Source organism: Dromiciops gliroides, chromosome 2 (assembly GCF_019393635.1).
Source record: "Dromiciops gliroides isolate mDroGli1 chromosome 2, mDroGli1.pri, whole genome shotgun sequence".
In the NCBI taxonomy this organism is placed as follows: Eukaryota; Metazoa; Chordata; class Mammalia; order Microbiotheria; family Microbiotheriidae; genus Dromiciops; species Dromiciops gliroides.
In genome coordinates this window covers 262305013-262325209 of record NC_057862.1, presented here as the reverse complement: position 1 = coordinate 262325209, position 20197 = coordinate 262305013, and the positions used below count along the sequence as shown (strand labels likewise).

The following is a 20197-nucleotide window of genomic DNA, read 5'->3' as shown; positions in this document are numbered from 1 at the left end:
ACTTCAATAGAAATGCTGCTGCACCTGAGGAAATGAGCAATTTTACCCTACTTGGTTTGCCGTACAGTGAGGAATACTGTTTGTTGTCATTAATGTTCATGATTGGGTGGGAATAAACTGCTTTAAATTAACGATGTTTTTCTTTTTCTTTTCAGCATGATATATGTTTTGGTGAGCTCTTAAGATGATATACAACAGACTCAGTCCAGTTAAGTGCATGCAAAAGCCACAAAGTGAAAGGATTCTATCCAGCAAGAACCTGTTTCCAAGATTAGCTTATGGAATATGATCAGTTACTTTAAAAAAAAAAAGACTCCTTATTTTTAAAATGTTTCCACATTTTTGATTTGTGGAAAGACTGTTTTCATATGTTATGTTTAAACAAAGAAATTAAATGAATTACGTATAAATGAATCTAAAAAGATAACCTCTGGTATTGACAGGTTTGAACTTGTACTCCCTAGGAACAGCCATAATTTTCTGAATAATTGTATTAATTACTGACTCTGCTAAGTCTGTTGGAAAGTTTTTGTTTACAAGACTTCGTAGAAGCTTATTTTGGTTTTATTGAAATACTGAGTGATTTTAAATTCGCTATAGAGATCAAGTGCTTTTGAAGGACTGAAAATTTTGTATATGTGACCTTGTGGGAAGCCTCATAGATTTCTTCCTATATCATGTATAAGATTACATGGATGGATTTGCAGAAATAAGGATGGTGGAATTTTTTTTTCTTAACATTTGGATATTAGCCCTATATATTGCATGACCTAGGAATTTCCCATAATAGTTCCATAAAATTCATATACTTTAATTCCTAAGCATAAGTGAACCTATTAAGAATATATTCTAAATTATCTTGGAATGCATTTAAAGTTATTTTAAATGTTTTAATTTGTAGCAGTCACTTAGTAAGAAATTCGGTATTCTAATTATTGTTACAATCTAGTGATAAAAGATATTCATAAGGACTTGCAAGTTATACCTTAGATGCTCAGAACAGAAAATGAGAGAGAACATTGTGTAACTACCCTGCTGTTCCTTAGTGCAATACAATAAAAGTCTAAAATGAAGACTTCTTTTCAGTGCATTGTTTTAAAGATTGCAGATAGCTGCTTAAAATTGCTTTATATACAACAATAAATGCATATTAGTTATATTTTTAAACCAGTATTGTTACTTATGGGTGTTTTTTTTAATTCCATTCCTGACTCTTAAAGGGACATTTAAAATTTCTAGGCACACTAATCCTTTATTTTGCCATTTTAGTGGTATGTTTTATTTGACAGATTGATAAAACTGATATTTTTTCCCATTTTTAAGGGTTAAAATGGCACTTTTAAAATTTTTTAGAATGGGTTTTAATTTTTTTTTAATAAAACAATTTCTGGTAAAATTCATTTATCTAGACTATTGCCTTTCTCATCTGTGGTAGTTTGTATAAATCATAGTCACTTCAAGTTTAGTAAATGCCCTTGGTGATTTAACTAGCATCAGAAAGTTGAGGCAAGTGTATATAGAGTGACTTGTTCGAATCTTAAAGTTATTTGAACACATTAAATACAAATTTACTTTTTCATAAACTGATGAAGTGGATTTTTTTGTCAGTTGTAAAAAATTTATGAAATTTTCTTAAAGCAAATGCTACTTTCTAGATAGTTAAAAGTGAAATAATGTTGTAAAACTCTACCATATTCATTTGGGGTAGACTGGTTAGAATACTGTGCATAAAGTGTTTTGGGACATCCCATCTGTGACCCTATTCTTTCTTTCATGTCTTCCATACTTTTGGTATCTATCTTCCCCCCAATCGTTTCCAATAAAAAGCAAATGATAGGGGGCAGTTAGGTGGCGCAGTGGATAAAGCACCGGCCCTGGATTTAGGAGTTCCTGAGTTCAAATCTGGCCTCAGACACTTGACACTTACTAGCTGTGTGACCCTGGGCAAGTCACTTAACACCCATTGCCCTGCCAAAAAAAAGCAAAGATAATTTTACACACTACAGGAAAATATTGAATTCTACAATGTAATCAAGAATTTTAAGCTGCTATTTAAAGTACTTCAAGGGTTTTTTCTGCTCATCTCCAGTTTTCAGATGTTACTACCTATTTAACAGAACTGAATTTTATAAGATACTTAAGTAAAAAGTACTTCATAATTTAAGTTCTTCTTAAACTAAAAAAAATGAAAGTTTTCCTAATATAGGTAGATTCTGTTTTTAAATAAGAACATCATCATACTTGGATATACAAATATGCCCCAAAGATCTTAGCTTATTTTCAGTAACTTAAATAGCACTAAGAATTTTGAGACATCTTATATTGACATTTTCCATTTCTGTCCAGTAGGAAATACTTTCTTCATGCAGATAGAACAGTATGTTGAACTGAAGAGTCTTGCTTAACATATTTGGCCATAAGTTCTTAACTGTCACGTTCCATTTGATGAAAATGTCCTTTTGAGAAGTGTATCTGTATACAAATACTAAGAAATTTTACTCACAAAATAAGATTCCCCCCCCAACATGTTATGTTCATGGCCCTGGGGGAGTATTGTTTTTACCCAGGGGAATGAGGTGGGAGGTGAGATGGATAAAGGATGCTGACTATACAGTTAAAGTACCAAAGTTCCTGCCCAATAGGGTGAACACTTTGAAGGGGGAGGAAACATGAGGATGACCATACCAATACAACTTTTACTATGTGTCATGTATCAACAGGTGTCCAGGAAGTGTCCTGAGTTAGGTCTGGGTGGTCAAACAGATTTGTGTCCTAAAGGACTATTGAACATTTTCTAAGTTGTGGTCCCAAGAACAAAGCCTTCCGTGGCTTTGAGTCATAGATACATAAAGAAGCTGTAAGCCATAATCCAGGAGTGGCATGGTTTATCTGAAACTTCTCTTCAGCAGGGTCCTTTCAGTGTGTAAGCCATTTGTCTACAGTTTAGAGCTTTTTAATTTGCAGTTCCTATAGAAAATGTTTCTTTACCCATGGGCTTCCCTACCCCAAGCATCCCAAAATCAACAACACATTTTGTAAAATGTCAGGTTTTTAATGTTTCAGTTAAATACAATTAAGTTGAAATACAGATATAGAAATATAATACCTTCTTAGGTGCTATTGCTTTGGAACAAACAAAAGAGTATCCCTTCCCTTTGGGTTATCTGCAAATGCAGTGTTAAGCATCAGTTTTTATGTAAGTTAACATTAGAATGATGTACCTATATAATCCTATACACAGTGGCAGATTTCCATTTGTTTTGGACATTTTGTACCAAGAAATTGATCAAAATTGCAAATGCATTTATGTGGTATCTCTGATCTTTCCATAAACATTGTGCATCTAGCAAAACATCATACAGCATAACTGCAAGTTATTGAGAAGCACTGAACAAGAACTGTATTTTGACATGGCAGTAATCATTTCAGTGGGGAAGAAAATCTTGATAACTGTACCACCAAGTAGTCTAAGATATTCATTCTAAATTTGTTATTTTACCAGAAAGCGGCTCTTTAGTATTAGCATTATACTTGTTTACTACTCTGCAAAGAATATTTTGGTATTAATAAATCCCAGTGAAACGGTACATAATAGCTTGTATTGAGGAAAAAGGAGGGTTCTGCTTTTATAGCTATTATTGTTTGAGGTGACTATCTGTTTTAGTTAGACTAAGGATATAGTTTTAATAACCAAATTTTAACTGCCATTTGGTCTGTTGGGAGTTGGAAAACAGTATTAACTATGTGGTGCTGCTAGTGTAGTAATGGTGTCACTTCAGAAGCACTCATGGTTTTAGTAGTGTTCATTGTGTAACTACATCTATTTAGAAAGCATCTTGATGTATTTCAGAATTGGCAGTTAAGATTTTATGGTTAAATTGTCAGGTTTTTTCTATTATAATCTACTTTTCCTTGGTTACAATTTAAGAAAACAAGAAGACAAGAGTCTTCTCTTCTGGAAGTAATGGTGCAATTCAGTAGTATACTGGAATAAGAGATAAGTCTGGACATTAAGACTGACAAGACACACAAAATATAGTTTATTTTAGCATTTTGATTGTTTTCTTAAAGTAATCAAGTTTAATTACAAGGTTTTATATGTGACCAAAGAAAATGCACTTAAAATTGGTCCTTATAGCTCAATGGAGTTATTCTGCATTTGTATATTTAATAAAAACCGTCACAAAGTATTTGTGGTTTCTGTGGTTTGTTGATGGCATCCTAGGTTGGTATATTAAGCTATTACTTTAAAATGCAGTTACTTCTTATTTGGTTTTGTGGGTCATCAAACTCTTCCAGATTATTTTTTTCTCTCCCCATCTCCCCATCCACATTTTGGCTGTGTCATTCATAATGAATTCCTTCACCCAAGATCAGGCAGAGAAATAATTTCCAACAACTATCATGCCATACACTAACTAGTGTTTGGAGTAGTAATACTAAGTAATATTTGGAGCAGTGAGTTTCTTTTGTCTTGTGTTTCTATTATACAGAAAATGATGTTTGCTTGCTCTTTGAAATAATTTATTTGGATTCTACATGTTAAGTATAAAAATGGCATTTAAATGGAAACATAGATATAACAATAAGATTTAGTTGAGCTTAGTTAACAATGGCATTACCTTCCTCTTTATTCTGAATAGAAGAGTTGGGCAGCTTACTTTCTAAATACGTGAAAGCAAAATCAAGATTCAAAACTGTTTATATTAGAAAGTTTAGGTTATGTAGTCAGTGCTGTTTCATTACTCTTAAACTTTCATTTCAAAAATGCCCCTGCTTTTAGTAATATGTATTGGCATTTGTGGTTTGAGATAGTAATTTAAGTTCCTAGGACTTTCACTTAGATATTAATGGTACATGTAATTTTTATATGTTCCTTATTAACTAAAATAGACATTAATATGAGGTTTGTGTCATGGACCAGGTTCTGTGGTTTATCATTCTTGAAAACACTGATAATCATTTTGAAGCACTTCTTTTAAAGTATTACATTTATTCCAATAACAAGATGTGCTTTAGTTGTTGGACTATTTGACAAAGATTTTCTTGGGAGTTTCTCAGTATTAAAGTACTGTGAAAACTAATACTTTGGAGACCCATCAATGCCCTAGAGTATGCCTACTATTAAAACTAAGCAATCTTAAATATTGTTATCTTCCTTGCCTAAAGTCCATGTGAGAGTTTGGGGTATTCTCAGGAGCATAATTTAAAACAAGATACCTCTTTATTAAATTGGTTTGAAAAGGGATGTTAAATTAGGTTAGATTTTCTTAATATACTTGAGTCCATGTATAGGATTCAATCTAGGTTGGTTAAAATCAACAATAAGCAATTAGTTAAGATCTTTAAAGAAAACTGATATCCATATGATTTTAAAGGTTAAAAATAGAAAAGTAAGTGAAGAATTCAGATGAGGAAGTACATAGAGAAAAAAAAATACAAATTATGTACGTCAGGATTAATAAAAATCAAGAACCAAGATACCCAGTCTTCTCATAGGCAAGTGATATCAAGGATGAGGGTAGTTTCTATTCTTACTAATTAGCACTACACAAGGGTCATGACAAATATCTAAATGATGTTGAATGCAATTATACAATACAATATCATATAAAACAAAGGGCCCATTACAAGAAAGATATTTTTATGCATCTAATGCACTCAAATAAAAACAAAATGAAAATTGTCCCAAAAAAAACCTTTAGGGATATATCTATATAAGTATGTTTTCATTTGAATTGATTACACTAGTAACAGTTTCTGATGACTATATAAAGTTTCAGAAAGGATCTTCTTTATATGTAGTAAATTAATATTGTTCTTTATCTAGATACAGATCTTGATACTGAGTCTCTTGTTGACAGATGTGCAGCCAGTTTGTCTCGGAAATCATGGAGATAATTATATTGCTGGAAAAATTAGAATTATTACTTTGAAATACATTGCACAAAGCCAGTCAAATAATACTTACAGAAATAATCAAGAATTAAGATGACTTTGTATTAAGAGGTAGCTTCCAACTTCCCAGCCCCAATCCCTGATGAAATAAAAAAATCCCAGCCTAGTAGCTCTTTTGGCATCAACTATTGCCCCATTCCAACCTACTCATGCACACTGGCTGAAGAAAGGAGGATAAGCAACTCTCATCAGGAAATAAAGTAAAATTTGAAATGCCCCTCTCCAAGATGCAAAATGACTATTACAGGCTATTATACCAAACTTTGGTGACATAAACAAGATCTTTAGTTCATTAGAAATTAGAAAAGACATTTTATTTTGTGGGGCAATGAGGGTTAAGTGACTTGCCCAGGGTCATACAGCTACTAAGTTTCAAGTGTCGAAGGCCATATTTGAACTCAGGTCCTCCTGAATCCAGGGCCGGTGCTTTATCCACTACACCACCTAGACATTTTAAACAATAAAATATTTTCCCGTTCTAAGTGTTTAAAGACCTTCTAGTTCATAACAGTCTAAAAGGTGAGATAATCCATTCCCAGAATGGAAGGGTTGAGAAAGAACATAAGAACTGAAAAGTTCATACTTTTAACTTATGGGAAATTTTATGATTCTTTAGAACATTAACACTCTGATAGCATTGTCTGTTGTTTTGAAAACACTGTTCTTACTAGGCCTCTCATATTTTTAATGCTTTCACCTAATCCCATCACAGATATTCAAAAAGCGAAATATAATTACCTTTATGGTCTGTATGGCCCCAGATCCTCTTAAATCTCGAAGACTGTCGATTGCCTGCTGTGGTGATACTGTATCAGATAAGTATAGTAGGAGGCAAGCTGCTACTATTTTAAAACAGTACAAAAATTTGAACAATAGTGTTACTGGATATACATTAGAGAACATATAGCTTACTTCACATAATACCATCTTGTTAAAACAGGAGTAAGTTTATTTGTTGTGGTGTTTCTACTATTTTAATAATACTAAAACCATAAGAAAATGTGAAACTATCTTAAAACACACCTAGATGACCATGTTTGACAAATGAATTTTTTTTAAAGGACTATTATATAATTAAACAAAATAAAGTTGTAGTTCTTAGCTTTTTTCATGCCAATCTATAAGTAGGAATTAGGGATACTTTTTTGCCCAAAGGAACCAAGAATGTTTATATTTTTATTAAATATCTTTTAAATAATAAACCTGCATGCTTGATATATAGGAAGAAGAGGATTGTATGTTATATATTTGAGAATACCTGAAGGATATGTGAATTCCTTATTTCCCAATGTAAGAATTCCACTTGGTAGCTCACCACCTACCTATAACTTAGTGCTAAGTCTTGCTAAGAGCCATATACAGTTAAAGGTAGAATTTGTATCTACTTCATCCTAACTTCAAGCCTATCACTCTCCAGAAGCCAAACTCCAGTGTGTATCTATTTATGTATTTAAGGATACACTAAGCATGTAGCGTAAACAGGGGGGCCGAATGGAATCTCCCTCCCATGCTTTTAGTTTATGCTTATAAGTTCAAGAATTATGTACTTTCAGACTTACATTAAGTTTTGGGTTTATTTTGGTGTAGTATCAAACATAGCTTAGAGACAGTAATTTAGCTACTTAATGTAAACATTTATTTAATGTGGACAGAGAAAAGTTTTCCTTACCAAGACAAGATCGCCCAAGTCCTCCATAACAACTGAAAAGGAAATAAAATTTAGGGGTTTGTACAGGTTGTGGGTGATCTTTAGTTGTACCAAAAGTCAAAACAGATATGGAGGGGTTGGGTTTTTTGTTTTTGTCTTTTTAGCATTTTTTTAAATAACAGAAAACACTAATTATCAGCTTATACAATTTCGGGGCTTAAAAGGAATTTAGCAGTAATCTAAACCTTTCTTTTTAGAAATCCCAGAGATGTTGTGTCTAGTGACCGACCCAGATCTTTTAATTTTTAAAGCAGCCCTTTCCACAATAAGTTATCTCCAAAATGGAAAACTATAGAACTAAGTAGAGGTTGCAGGAAAGTTTTATTTATTAGCTTTCTAAAGGTCTACCTCCTAGGAAATGAAACACATTTCTAAATTTTGTATAACAAGTAGACGACATACAACAGACTACATTTTCAGTAATTTCTCTGATACATAAAACTTTACCTAAGCCTTGCTTTAGTAGATATGAAATAAATACAAACTTATTAATACACAGTAATGAACTTAGCTAATACTGTAAGAAAATAAGCTATTCCAAGTATGAACATTCTAGAAAAATTCATTTTAATACTTTAAATGCACATGAGAATGTTACTTTAAATTTTTTCAGTAGAAATCTTTCTAAAATATAATCTTTTCCTACCTTCTTCATACTTTCATGGCCTGAAAACAGTGTGCAGTAAGAATAACACTGGATAAGGTGCCAGGAAGTAACCTAGGATCAGTTCTGGCCTGATGCTTACTAGCTCTGAACTACACCGAACAGTTCTGAGCCTCAGTTTCTCTGCAAAATAGGGATAATATCTCTAATATCACTGGGTTGTTGTGAGAATCAAATGATGTGTGTGTGTGTATATATATATATATATATATATATATATATATATATATATATATATATGTAGAACACTACATTATCATTATGAACACAAATTACTTGTACTCTAGTTGCAGCAATGGATGGCAGATGGTGTAGAGCAGAGGAAAAGAGCTGCCCTGGAACTTGATTTCTTGAACAAGTCTCTTAATTGTTTTGTAATCTGCCCCCTTCCTCATGAAGGAAGAAGGAAGAATGTACAATTATTTTGCAAAATTTCTTGTTTATCAGTATCTGAGGACGTCTAATACTATATCATCATGTTTTAACACTTGGCCAGGTCAATTGCACTTGGCAGTGTTTGGAGTTGTTGAAGGATAAGGCTGCCCTGCCAAATGATTTTGTATCCTAAGGTGCTTAGCACATGGTAGGTGCTTAATAAATGCTTGCTGACTTACTGAATGATAGAAATGTTAGAGATGGAAAAGATCTTAGAGATGAAGCCCCATCTTCTCATTTTGTAGATTAACAAACAGGCCCAAGAATGCACATCTAATTGGTATGAAACTAGGCCAGAACCCACTTCTAACTCCCAATGCAGTACTGCTGGGCCTTTTCAGGTAGCACTGGGCCAAAGATAGGGTTAACATGTAGCTTGCCACTATGCTGTCAAGAATTGCAGTACTACTGTGCAATTTATTTCATGTGGCACAATAATGCTATCCTGAGATGGGGCAGCACTCAGTTTCTGTTCTGCTGCCAGTTATTGCCATAAGATTAATTTCCACGATTGGTTCTGCTGCCCATTTATCTTTGCTGACTACACATAGGCATGCGCGCGCACACACACACACACACACACACACACACACACACACACACACACACGAGTTCATTTTTCCAATATTTCTTTCCCTATGCCAGGCTTCCAGCCACCTTGGCTTCTACAACCACAGCTTGACCTGAATAAGCCATTACCAAACAATGAGAGCATTCTTTTCTTTATGGGTTGGTGAAACAACCAATCACATCATGTCATGTATAGCCTCTTTTCTGTTATTGTCAGCACTGATTACTTGAGTGTTATCCTCTTGATGCCAGAGATTCTTATTTTCTTTTTAACTTAAAAGTTTGACATTTTGGAATGCAAATATGTCACACTGGAAGAACTCCCAGCTGGACAAGTGAAATGTTATTGTATAAAAGATAATGGGGGGGGGGGGCAGGCAGCTAGGTGGCGAAGTGGATAAAGCACTGGCCCTGGATTCAGGAGTACCTGAGTTCAAATCCGGCCTCAGACACTTGACACACACTAGCTGTGTGACCCTGGGCAAGTCACTTAACCCCCATTGCCCCACCAAAAAAAAAAAAAGGATAATGGGGGGGGGCATCTAGGTGGCACAGCAGATAAAGCACCAGTCCTGGATTCAGAAGGACCTGAGTTCAAATCCAGCCTTAGACACTTGACACTTACTAGCTGTGTGACCTTGGGCAAGTCACTTAACCCTCATTGCCCCACACAAACAAAAAAAAAACAAAAACAGAAGGAAATTAGGATTGGTTGAGTTGTAAACCTAGTTCAGGTCTAAGCTCCCCATCCACTCAATAAATTCCAGTGTCTCCCTATGATCTCCAATATCAAATACAAAATTCTGTTTGGCATTCAAAACCCTTCAAAAGCTCTCTCCCCATTCCACATACTCTTCAATTCAATGACATGGCTCTCTTTGCTGTACCTTGAACAAGACACTCCATCTCTCAGCTCTGGGCGTCAACATTTTCCCTCTGGCCCCCATGCTTAGAATCCTTTCCCTCCTCAACTCCACCTGCTCACCTCCCTGGTTTCCTTCAAGTCGCAGTCCCCACTAAAAATTCATCTTTTCCAGGAATCCTTTCCTAAGCCCTCTTAATTCTAGTGCCTTTCCCTCTGTTGATTTTTTTCCTACTAATCCTGTATATAGTTTGTTTGAACACAGTTGTTTGAATGTCGTCTCTCTCATCAGACTTTACACTGCTTGACAGCAGGGGCTATCTTTTGCCTTTGTATCCCTAACACTTAACACAATGCTTGGCACATATTAGACACTTAATAAATAAATGCTTATTGACTGACCTATGGGAAATCTATTTTGACTAGAACCATTTACATAAATGATACAAAGAAAAGCAGAACATACTGTATTAAGGTTTTCCGGTTATTTTCAAGACAGACTGCAAGCTCCTGCAGGATTCCACAGCATCGGTCTATGTCAGGGGTACCTCCATCTGGGATGGGATGGTGGTGAATGATGATTCCATGCTGCTGATAGAAGTCTAAGAGGTTTGGTACTCGATATTTTGACAGCTCTCCTCTGGTACAGAACACAAATATATCTTGTATACCATAGTTCTTTAGTTCTTCTGCCAATAGATCAGAAAACATAAAAGACTAATATTAAATGGTAAACATAGGGAAGATGGGCAAGACAAATTCCAAAGCATTAAAAGTAGGAAAAAGAAAGGCAAAAACAAGATATGTAAGGAGGACATGGAAGGTAATCTCAGAGGAGAAGACACTAGCATCTAGGAGGGACCAAGAAAGGTCCTCTGCAGAAGATAGCTTTGGAATTCAGTCTTCAAGGAAGTCAGGAAAGCAAAGAGGTCACAATATGAGGAAGGAGAGCATTACAGGCATGGGAGATAGCCAATGAAAAAGTGCAGGGACAGGAGATAGAGTGCTGCTTACAAAAAACAACAAAAAGACCAATTTAAGTGGCTTATATAGAGTGTGTGGAGGGAAACAGGTGTTTGTCTAGCATATAGTAAGTGTTTAATAACACTTGCTCACTGGCTTCCCAGCTGAGCTCCTCTGACTTAAGACAGATATCCTCTATTTCACTTTTAGTGCTTCATTTCTGCTACCACAATGTCTATTAAAAATAGTGTTCATGTTCAGAAACATGGAGATTACAGTTTTTCATTTTTCTATTTTAGCTCATTTTACCAAGAAGAGTAGTTTTATATGATGATGATAAAATAACTACCATATCAAAGAAAAGGAACTATGCCTAGGTTTGTGCACAATGTTAAATCTTTCATGTGTTTTCAGTTTCTGTAGCTTTGATACCCCTTCTCTAAATGCCAATTGTTTGATTCTTCATAAAAATCTTAACAGCTGTTGTTAAAGAAATAGCTATGGGGTATTCTTATTTATGGAAAGAAAAGAGACAATACTATAACAAAACATTTTTCCTCTTCACATATACTATTCCATTTCACATACAGAATATTTATATCAGATAACACTTACCCATGTCCTTTTGGAGATTTCGCCTTACATCTTTAAATTTACAGCCTACAAGTAGTAAGAAGGTAAATAGGGAAAAGTAAGTTATAGTGATCAGAGACAGTCTTGGTTTAAAAGCCAAGACTTTAACACTTAAGTAAAATCTTAACTATTTAGCATTGCTCATTTTCAAAGGTCTTTTTACATATAAAAAGTTAATGAAAGGGAATAATACCTAAAGGATTACCTTCAACAGGTCTGACCCATGTCATGTCCCTCTAAATAACTGCATAGCTTTGGGCTTTAAATAGCACTTTTTCAAAAATAATTTAACGCATTTGGGAATGTAATAATGAGGCTGGCTTCAGTGGACGGTTCAAAATAGGCAGATGAAGTGGGATCAGATTATGATGGACCAGTGGAAAGACATGGAAGAATTTGGGGCGACACACACACACACACACACACACACAGTCTCTTTCTATATAGTATACACTATAATATATAATACTATTATGTTGTATAGTACATACAGTATATATAGTAAAGTAAAGAGAGTATCTATGCATATGTATTTATATACATATTCACATACAAACACCATGTATATAGTACTTTAAAGTTTACAAAGCACTATCAGATCCTCATAACAGTCTTGTGAAGCATTAGGGAATGCAAATCTGATACAGAAAAAGCTTAGTAGCTTGTCAGACTGAAGTACAGAAGCAAGGAAAAAACAGGTGGTTATCGGGGACTGGGGAAGTTGTTCAGAGAAGTTTGACAGAGACTTAAGGAGACAAGAAAGTCTAGGATAGTGGTGAGGGCAATACCTTGAATCTGAGAGTCAGGCCAAATAATGAATCTGAGCCCGAATGCTCAGCCATTAGATCACTTGTCTCTAAACTGATTGCTCCACAACCTTAAAGGCTAACCCATTGAGGACAGGAAAAGTGGGCTAATATTGTGCTTTCCTTGTAACATCCAATCTCAGGGTTTGCCTACAACACAAAGATACTGCACTGGGAAAATTCTCCCTTCACTCTAGCATCTTCACACCCTGCTCCTCACTCCACCTTCCACTCAGCTCACAAAACTATATATATATTTTTTTGTTTTGTTTTGTTTTGCAGGGCAATGGGGGTTAAGTGACTTGCCTGGGTCACACAGCCAGTAAGTGTCAAGTGTCTGAGGCTGGATTTGAACTCAGGAATTCCTGAATCCAGGGCTAGTGCTTTATCCACTGCGCCACCTAGCCACCCCCCACAAAACTATTTTTTAAAGCATAAGACTGACCATGTCATTTCCAACCCCTCCCTCCTCCCAACTCAATAAACTATTGTGACTATTACTTCCAGGATCAAATATAAAATTGTTTGCCTTACTCTGGCCCCTTCCTACCTTTCCAGGCTTTTACACCATAGTCTCCCCTTCTTGTACTCTAATCCAGTGACATTGGCCTCCTTGCTGTTCTTCAAACATGACATTCCATGGCCAACCTTTTCACCGGGCATCCCCCTTAATTGGAATGTTCTCTCCAATTCCTGGTTTCCCTGGCTCCTGTCAAGTCTCAAATCCCACCTTCTGAGAGAGACTTTTTGTTGTTCTCCCCAGTGCCTTCCCTCTGAGATTTCCCAGTGTATATCTAATGTACATAGTTATTTGCATATTATCTTTCCCATTAGAATGTGAGCTCCTAGAGCAACGGGGACTTCTTACATCTTTCTGTCTCTAGGGCTTAGCACAGCATCTGGCACACAATAAGCACTTCTTGTTCTTAAATCAAAATTTTCAAAAATAACAAAGCTTATTCAATCACAATTGCTTTCACTAAAAATGCCACAGTTAATATTTTAGGGAAAGCAAAACATTTTTGGACCAATAAGTATTTTCAGAACATTGTTATTTCATCTTCATGTTATCCTATTAAAGTAGCTATTTTGGGGGGCAGCTAGGTGGCGCAGTGGATAGAGCACCGGCCCTGGAGTCAGGAGTACCTGGGTTCAAATCCGGCCTCAGACACTTAACACTTACTAGCTGTGTGACCCTGGGCAAGTCACTTAACCCCAATTGCCTCACTAAAAAAAAAAAAAAGTAGCTATTTTTCTATTTTATAAAGTAGATTATTACTAGTATATTATTGTAACAGATGTGTAGAATTACATATACATTTGGGATTCATGCTCAAAAAAATTTTTTGACAGGATTATGTGCCCCAAAGTTTGAAGACCACTGGTCTAAATGAAAGGGAAAGTGGACTGAGTGATTTAAAACTAAAGGGAATCAAAAAACAGGGGAGAAGCAGGACTGAGGTAATAAGAGACATGAAATGTAATGATCATAGGTTTCAGAGCTCAGGGAACCTTAGAAATCATCTAGTCCAAAAACTTCATTTAACAGATAAAGAAACTAAAGTCATAAGAGGCTTACATAAGGCCATAAGGTTACATGACTAAAAAGTAACAGATCTAGGATTCTAATCCAAATCTCCTCTAACTCCAAATCCAGAGTTCTTCTATTTGTTATACCAAAGAAAGCTGTGATAGAAGGGGTAGAGATAGCTTAAAGGAAATAAGTATAAGGGAAAGACTCATATTTTGGTCGAATTATCATTTAATATGATACAGATGTACTGGAATGATTTATCCTTCACATTGGTCACAGTTTTTCTAAAAATGACAGTTCTTTTAACTCCATGGAGCTTAAATTTTAAAAAATCCAAGAGCATCTTTTTAAAAGATCTAATATAACTTGTAAAGTTCTAAGAGCTCTTTAATAAGTCTTAAAAACTGTAATTTCCATGAACTTTGTCTATGTGTCTCTACTATTCCATTAATTCCTTGAAGACAAGAAAAATATAGCTCCATATTCTTAAAAATAAGCACCACAAGTAGCTACTCCAGGCCTTCCTCCCAGCCTGGAAAGAACATCAACTTCCTATTCCCGTGTCCTTTGTGGCACAATGTGGTTCTGGCTCAGTCAAGGCCACATCTTCCTGCCATTTAATTTTGTTGTTTTTTTTTTAATCAACATCTTCAACTTTTCCAGGGCTTTATAGAGCTGTAACTCTAGAACTGGAAAGGGTCTGAGGGATATACACACACACACACACACACACACACATATGTAGTCTCTCATTATCCCCCTATCACTTCAATTCCTCAAAATAAACATACTTATATAGCTCTCTAGATAACAGCAGAGTTACTACATATAAAATTCCTCCAGTGTTTTTGATGTGGTGAATAACCAATAAAGATTAACTAATCATGGAAAACTGCTTTAATGGTATCAGTAGAAATCTAACCCACCTGGAAGAGAACATAAACCTAGAAACTGAGAACAATTCACAAGGGATAAGGGTAGCCTAAAAAGAAATAAAAATTGTTGGCTGTTATTGTTAGAAATATTTACAATTTAAATTTCTATATTAGAGCATGCAGATAAAAATATAAATAATCCACAGGTTAATCATATCCAAAGTCTAGAGCCATTAAGCATTCTATACTTTTTAAAGCATTTTAAAAAAATTTTTAAAAAGCATTTTTAAAAAATTAGTCTTATGACTTTAATAATTTATACCATTTATAACCAGCACAAAACACATAAGTACAGCAAGCACTTATCAATTTACTTCTTTTTAATACCTGAATATTATGTTCTCCTCAGTGTGTAGGATATAGGCATGTAGTTATCATTAGCAACTAATGTATAGCCTGTCCACTTCAAATAAGTAAGAAAAACTAAAGATCAAGTGGGGAAATGGGAGATATAATGTACCTATCTCTTCTTAGCTCCTGGCTTTTAGGGGATATTTTGTTTTTGTGGATATATTAGGAATTGGAGTGGAATTTGTTTTAGATAATTAGGACATTTGAAGATACTATTTGAGTTGAAAGTTAATTGCTACTTGAGAGTAAGTCAAAAGAAGATCAACTTTTTTTTACTTCTTTTTCTACACCACCACGGTGCTTTCACAAGTAAAGTGGGGACTATGGAAAGGGACTAAAGAAAGCATTTGTTTGATAGGACTGATGATTGTAGAGAACCAGCTATAACAATATCAAAGCACTATTAGTATATTTTGCATTTGTATAGGTTTTAATATAGGATCCCTTCTTTGCTGTATTTGTTATAAATAGGTTTTTCTTGTAACATGGTTTGCAAAGGTTTTATTGTTAAGTTTCAGTTGTATCTGACTCTGATCCCTTTTGGGGTTTTCTTGGTAAAGATACTGGAGTGGTTTGCCAGTTCCTTCTCAGGCTCATTTTTCAGATGAGGAAACTGAGGGAAAAAAGGGTTAAGTGACTTTCCCAGGGTCACACAACTAGTAAGTTGTCTTGAGGCCAGATATGAACTCAAGTCTTCCTGACTCCAGCCTCAGGACTTTATCCACTGTATCACCTAGCTATCCTACAAAGGCTTTACATATACCATATAGACTATGTCATCTTATTGCTAACAGAACCTAAGGAGATCCAAGACAAGGTATTTATGCTTCCTAGGCATAGTTTGAAAATTGTGTTCAATCAAAAAAGCATTTATTAAGCACTTGTTATGTGTCAGGTATTTTGTTAGGTTCTGGGGAGTTGAGGAGAGAATGAATCCCAGGCATAGGGGCACAGCCAAGATAAAAGCACAGAGATAGAAGATGAAGTGCTATGTGTGGGAAACTAGAAAGGTGGCTGGTTTGCTCAGAAGAAATATCCAATGAGTCTGAAAAAGACAGATCACGGATGGCTTATGAAGGCCTTTAAAAGCTAAACAGAGGGGCAGCTAGGTGGGCACAGTGGATAAAGCACCAGCCCTGGATTCAGGAGTACCTAAGTTCAAATCCAGCCTCAGACACTTGACACTTACTAGCTGTGTGACCCTGAGCAAGTCACTTAACCCCCACTGCCCCACAAAAACAAACAAACAAACAAAATTAAAAAAAAAAACTAAACAGAGTAGTTTCTATTTTACCCTAGCGACAACAGGGAATCCCTGGAGTTCGTTAAGTAGGAAAGTGACACAGTCAGATGTGAACTTAAAAAAAAAATTATTTTGGCAGCAATGTGTAGGATAGGCTGGAGCAGGGAAGATATTTTAGACATTAGGGGATAGTTAAAGGACTTGAAACAAGGTGAAAGCTTAGTAAATGGAGACAAAGGGTTGATTACAAGAGATGTTGTAGAGATAAAATGGCAAAATTTGGCAACTGATTGGATATGTGGTGGGAGGGAGAGTGAAGAGTCTAGGATAATGCCAAGGATATGAACCTGGGAGACTGGAAGAATGTTTGTGCCTTCAACAGAAATAAAAAGTTTATAATAGGAGTGGATTTGCGAGGAAAAATAATGACTTTATTGATACAGAAAAATCTAGGGCTTGCTAATGAGAGGATATAAGAGAGAGCAAATAAGGCCTAGGCTCAAACCATGGTGATATTTATACAGTTAGGAGGTGTGATAATGGTAATGAGCCAGCAAAGGAGACCAAGAAGGAGCTTTGAAACAAATAAGAAAAACAGGAGAGAGTGGTAGTGTGAAACCCCAGAGAAAAGAGGGTATCCAGAATAAAATAAAGGATGGTCAATAGTATCAGATACAGAAGAAAAGTCAAGAAGAATTAGGACTGAAAAAAGGCCATGAGCTTTGGCAATTAAGAGATCACTGGAAACTTTGGAGGGAGCAGTTTCAGTAGAATGATGAGGTTAGAAGCTAGATTGCAAAATGTTGATGAGGAATGAATGAGAGAAGAGGAAATGTACAGACAGCCTTTTCAAAGAGTTTAGCTGATAAAAGGAGAAGAGTTAGAGAATGATAGCATGAGGGCCTACTGACGGTTTTTTAAGGACTGGGGAGCCCAGGAGCATATTTGAATGTATCAGGGAAGGAACTGATAGGGAAGGGTTGAAGTCTGGAGAAAGAGGGGCTGAAAGAGACTGCAATATGCTAAACAAGGGAATAGAGTCAAATATATGCATAGGTCTTGACAAGATGGATACTTTTTATGAGATAGAAAAAGATAATAGCCTCAGTTGTTTCAATAAAATAATAATTGAGTTTTTCAGATCAGAGAGTGGGGAGAGAGGAAAGTGTAGAAGGTTTGAAGAGAGAAGAGAAGATACTGTGAGGGGAAAATCATGGGGAATCAGCTAGGATGAAATAAAAGATCAGCCTTACTATACTGAGGGCTCAGTTAAAACAGGATAACATGAATTTATAACATATAATTTATCACACACAATTAGTACAACTATGAGTTTTCCTCCAGTTCCATTCAGCAGCCTCCTATATTGATGCTATCAACTGGAGACTTTACATAAGAGATCTATCACAAAACTAAATACCTATATGCCACAGAGAGCAGAATTTTCTGGTAGCTCTGATCCTTGCCAACCACCAGTTCTGACTATGGTTCTGAGTAATACAAAAGATGTGGATGAATTGAAAGAGATAAAATTTGATGTCATTTATATATTTTTCTCCCATGCACAGCACAACCCCTGTCTATGTAGCTGGTCTTAAGGTACTGTGGTACCTGTCTCAGACAACAGCAATAGCCCAATATATTGTTGGGCTTATGCTTGAATTTTCCAGCATGGTTTGGGACCTGCTAGAGTTTATTTCAACTGACATAACTTTGGAAAAACCCAGGCTTCTAGTAATGATAAATTGGTAAATTTCAGGTTCTTTTATTTCAGCCAGAATCTTTGATGGCTGAATAATCAAAACATTTGGATTGTACCAAGATAATGATAATTATCAAGTTCCTTATTTGCTATATGGTTCTAATTTATTTTTTATAAGTTAAAAAATAGGAGGTAAATGAAGGGTGTTTGTTTTTTTCCAAGCAGTGCATATTATCAGTTGTTGCAAATTACATTGTACTTCCAAAGTGTTAATAAGATAGCTAGGATTTTTAAGAATTGCCAATCATTTTACCCATTCTCATTTGACCCTCAGAAGAGTCCTGAGAGTAAGTACCACAGGTATTGTAAACTTTTTAGATTTGGAAATGAAGCTCAGAGAGGTTAAATGATTCCTGCTCAAGGTCAGAGGCAGGATTTAAACCAGGTTTCTCCTGACTCCGAGTTCCCCATTCTGTCTACTACTAAGTCACATGTTCAAATCTTAACAGCATGTTCTTAACAAAAAAAAGGCTTTTCTTTAATGAATTATACAACTTACCATGATACCTGAAATGGAGTCTGTTCATTTTCAACTGGCTCTTCATCTGATGAGTCAAACTCACTCGTCTGCATTGTACTGGGCTTCAAAAGAAACCAGTCATACCAAAGTGATAAGTGTATGCGCTTACAAAAGGGGCAGTCCTGTAGCAAGAGCTTAATAAAAATTAATGTTTAAATGTTATTGCTCAGAGGTCCTTAAAAGTAACATTAAACTGAAAAGAAGGCAACTGCCCTAGGTAGGTATTCTGGGCATGGACCTAGGAAATGAGTTGGACAGCTCCAGGGATGCTGACAAAGCATCATCACACTCCAGGTATCACAAGTGGCTGTTAACTGAGCCCTCAAGATGCACAAGGTGATTGGGTCTGCTTGGACCTCTGCCCCTTTTCACTAGCTGCTGAACAACTTCAACTATGCAAATGATCTCTAGGGTAGGATTTCTCAAAGATAACTTTTAAAGCCTTAAGTGAAACGGATACTCTAATACAATAAGTCAAAGCCCTGACCATCCAAGCTGAAGGTGGGAGCTGGGGGAAGGGTTGTTTCCCCCTCTCCCCGGGCCCCGCCCTCGTGCTGCGGCTGCCCCACTCCCAACCCCTACCCACCTCAGGAGCCCCGCCCCATTCCTGGCCCTGGGCCTCTACCCCAGGAACAAGTCCCCGTGGCCGGGGAATGCTCCCATCCGCGCAGCCCGGGCGGGGTCCTCCACCAAGCTGCCTGCGGGGCGAGCAGACAGTAAGCTTGGTGTGAAGCTGGAGGGAGAGCGGCGGGTCAAGGGCCCTCCCCTGCCTACTCCCCAACCCGGGGGGTGAAGGAAAGAGGGGAGAAACTACAACCAGGTCCCCGGACCTGAGGAGCGCCCAGGCGGCCAATCAGCCAAGTGGTGCGGGCTTAGTCTCTCCAGATCCCCGCCCCGTGGCTACCAGACTCACCACCTTCATCACCTTCACAGCGAGGCGGTCGGTAGCCCGACTTCAGGCACGTAGTTTCAGCTCCTTTCCCTTGGAGGGTCCGCCTTCTCCCGCTTTCCCAGAGCTCATTGGTACCTTCCTTCTGTGAGGCGGGGAAAAGGCATGTCCCGGTAGCCAATCAGACGCCCCAGCTTTATTTTACCTCCCTGCTCTCTCGTCAGGCTCCGCCTCCAACTGCTCATTGGTTACCCCTCGTCCTTTGAAAGACGCGCGGGAGTAGTTGCTGCCTGAGCGCCTATTGGCTAAGCATGAAATACTGGTGCAGGGCCAAAGTCCCGATTGGATCTTGGAGTCTTTTCTT

At 36.6% G+C, this 20197-nt stretch overlaps 2 protein-coding genes across 8 annotated transcripts in view; one reads left to right on the top strand and one right to left on the bottom strand.

The window, feature by feature from the left end:
- Positions 1-1073, top strand: part of CNIH1 (cornichon family AMPA receptor auxiliary protein 1) — a 29683-nt gene extending 28610 nt beyond the window's left edge. For both annotated transcript variants that reach the window (XM_043983856.1, XM_043983857.1), the window contains one exon: positions 156-1073. In XM_043983856.1, the coding sequence (XP_043839791.1) occupies positions 156-183 (28 nt within the window). In that variant the 3' untranslated portion in view covers positions 184-1073. The remainder of the gene's footprint in view (positions 1-155) is intronic.
- A 2961-nt stretch (positions 1074-4034) lies between these two features.
- On the bottom strand, positions 4035-19939 carry CDKN3 (cyclin dependent kinase inhibitor 3). 6 transcript variants are annotated; one of them, XM_043983850.1, is made up of 8 exons: positions 19858-19939; positions 18924-19006; positions 15060-15115; positions 11776-11820; positions 10664-10886; positions 7628-7659; positions 6697-6800; positions 4035-5909 (listed from the first exon to the last, which is right to left on the bottom strand). In XM_043983850.1, exons 1-8 carry the CDS (start codon positions 19864-19866, stop codon positions 5823-5825), a joined length of 639 nt encoding a protein of 212 aa, XP_043839785.1. In that variant the 5' UTR covers positions 19867-19939; the 3' UTR covers positions 4035-5822. The 6 variants fall into 6 exon arrangements, with proteins under 6 accessions (XP_043839785.1, XP_043839787.1, XP_043839784.1 ...); XM_043983852.1 differs by having other exon boundaries at positions 19861-19892; XM_043983849.1 differs by having other exon boundaries at positions 18924-19078; positions 19858-19873.
- Positions 19940-20197: the final 258 nt, after the last annotated feature.

Coding starts and splice junctions, on each gene's coding strand:
- CDKN3 (XM_043983849.1), bottom strand. Junction 7,660..10,663: donor AACCGGAAAACCTTAATACA/GTATGTTCTGCT, acceptor TTTCCTTTTCAG/TTGTTATGGAGGACTTGGGC. Junction 5,910..6,696: donor GGGCCATACAGACCATAAAG/GTAATTATATTT, acceptor TAATTTTTCCAG/CAATATAATTATCTCCATGA.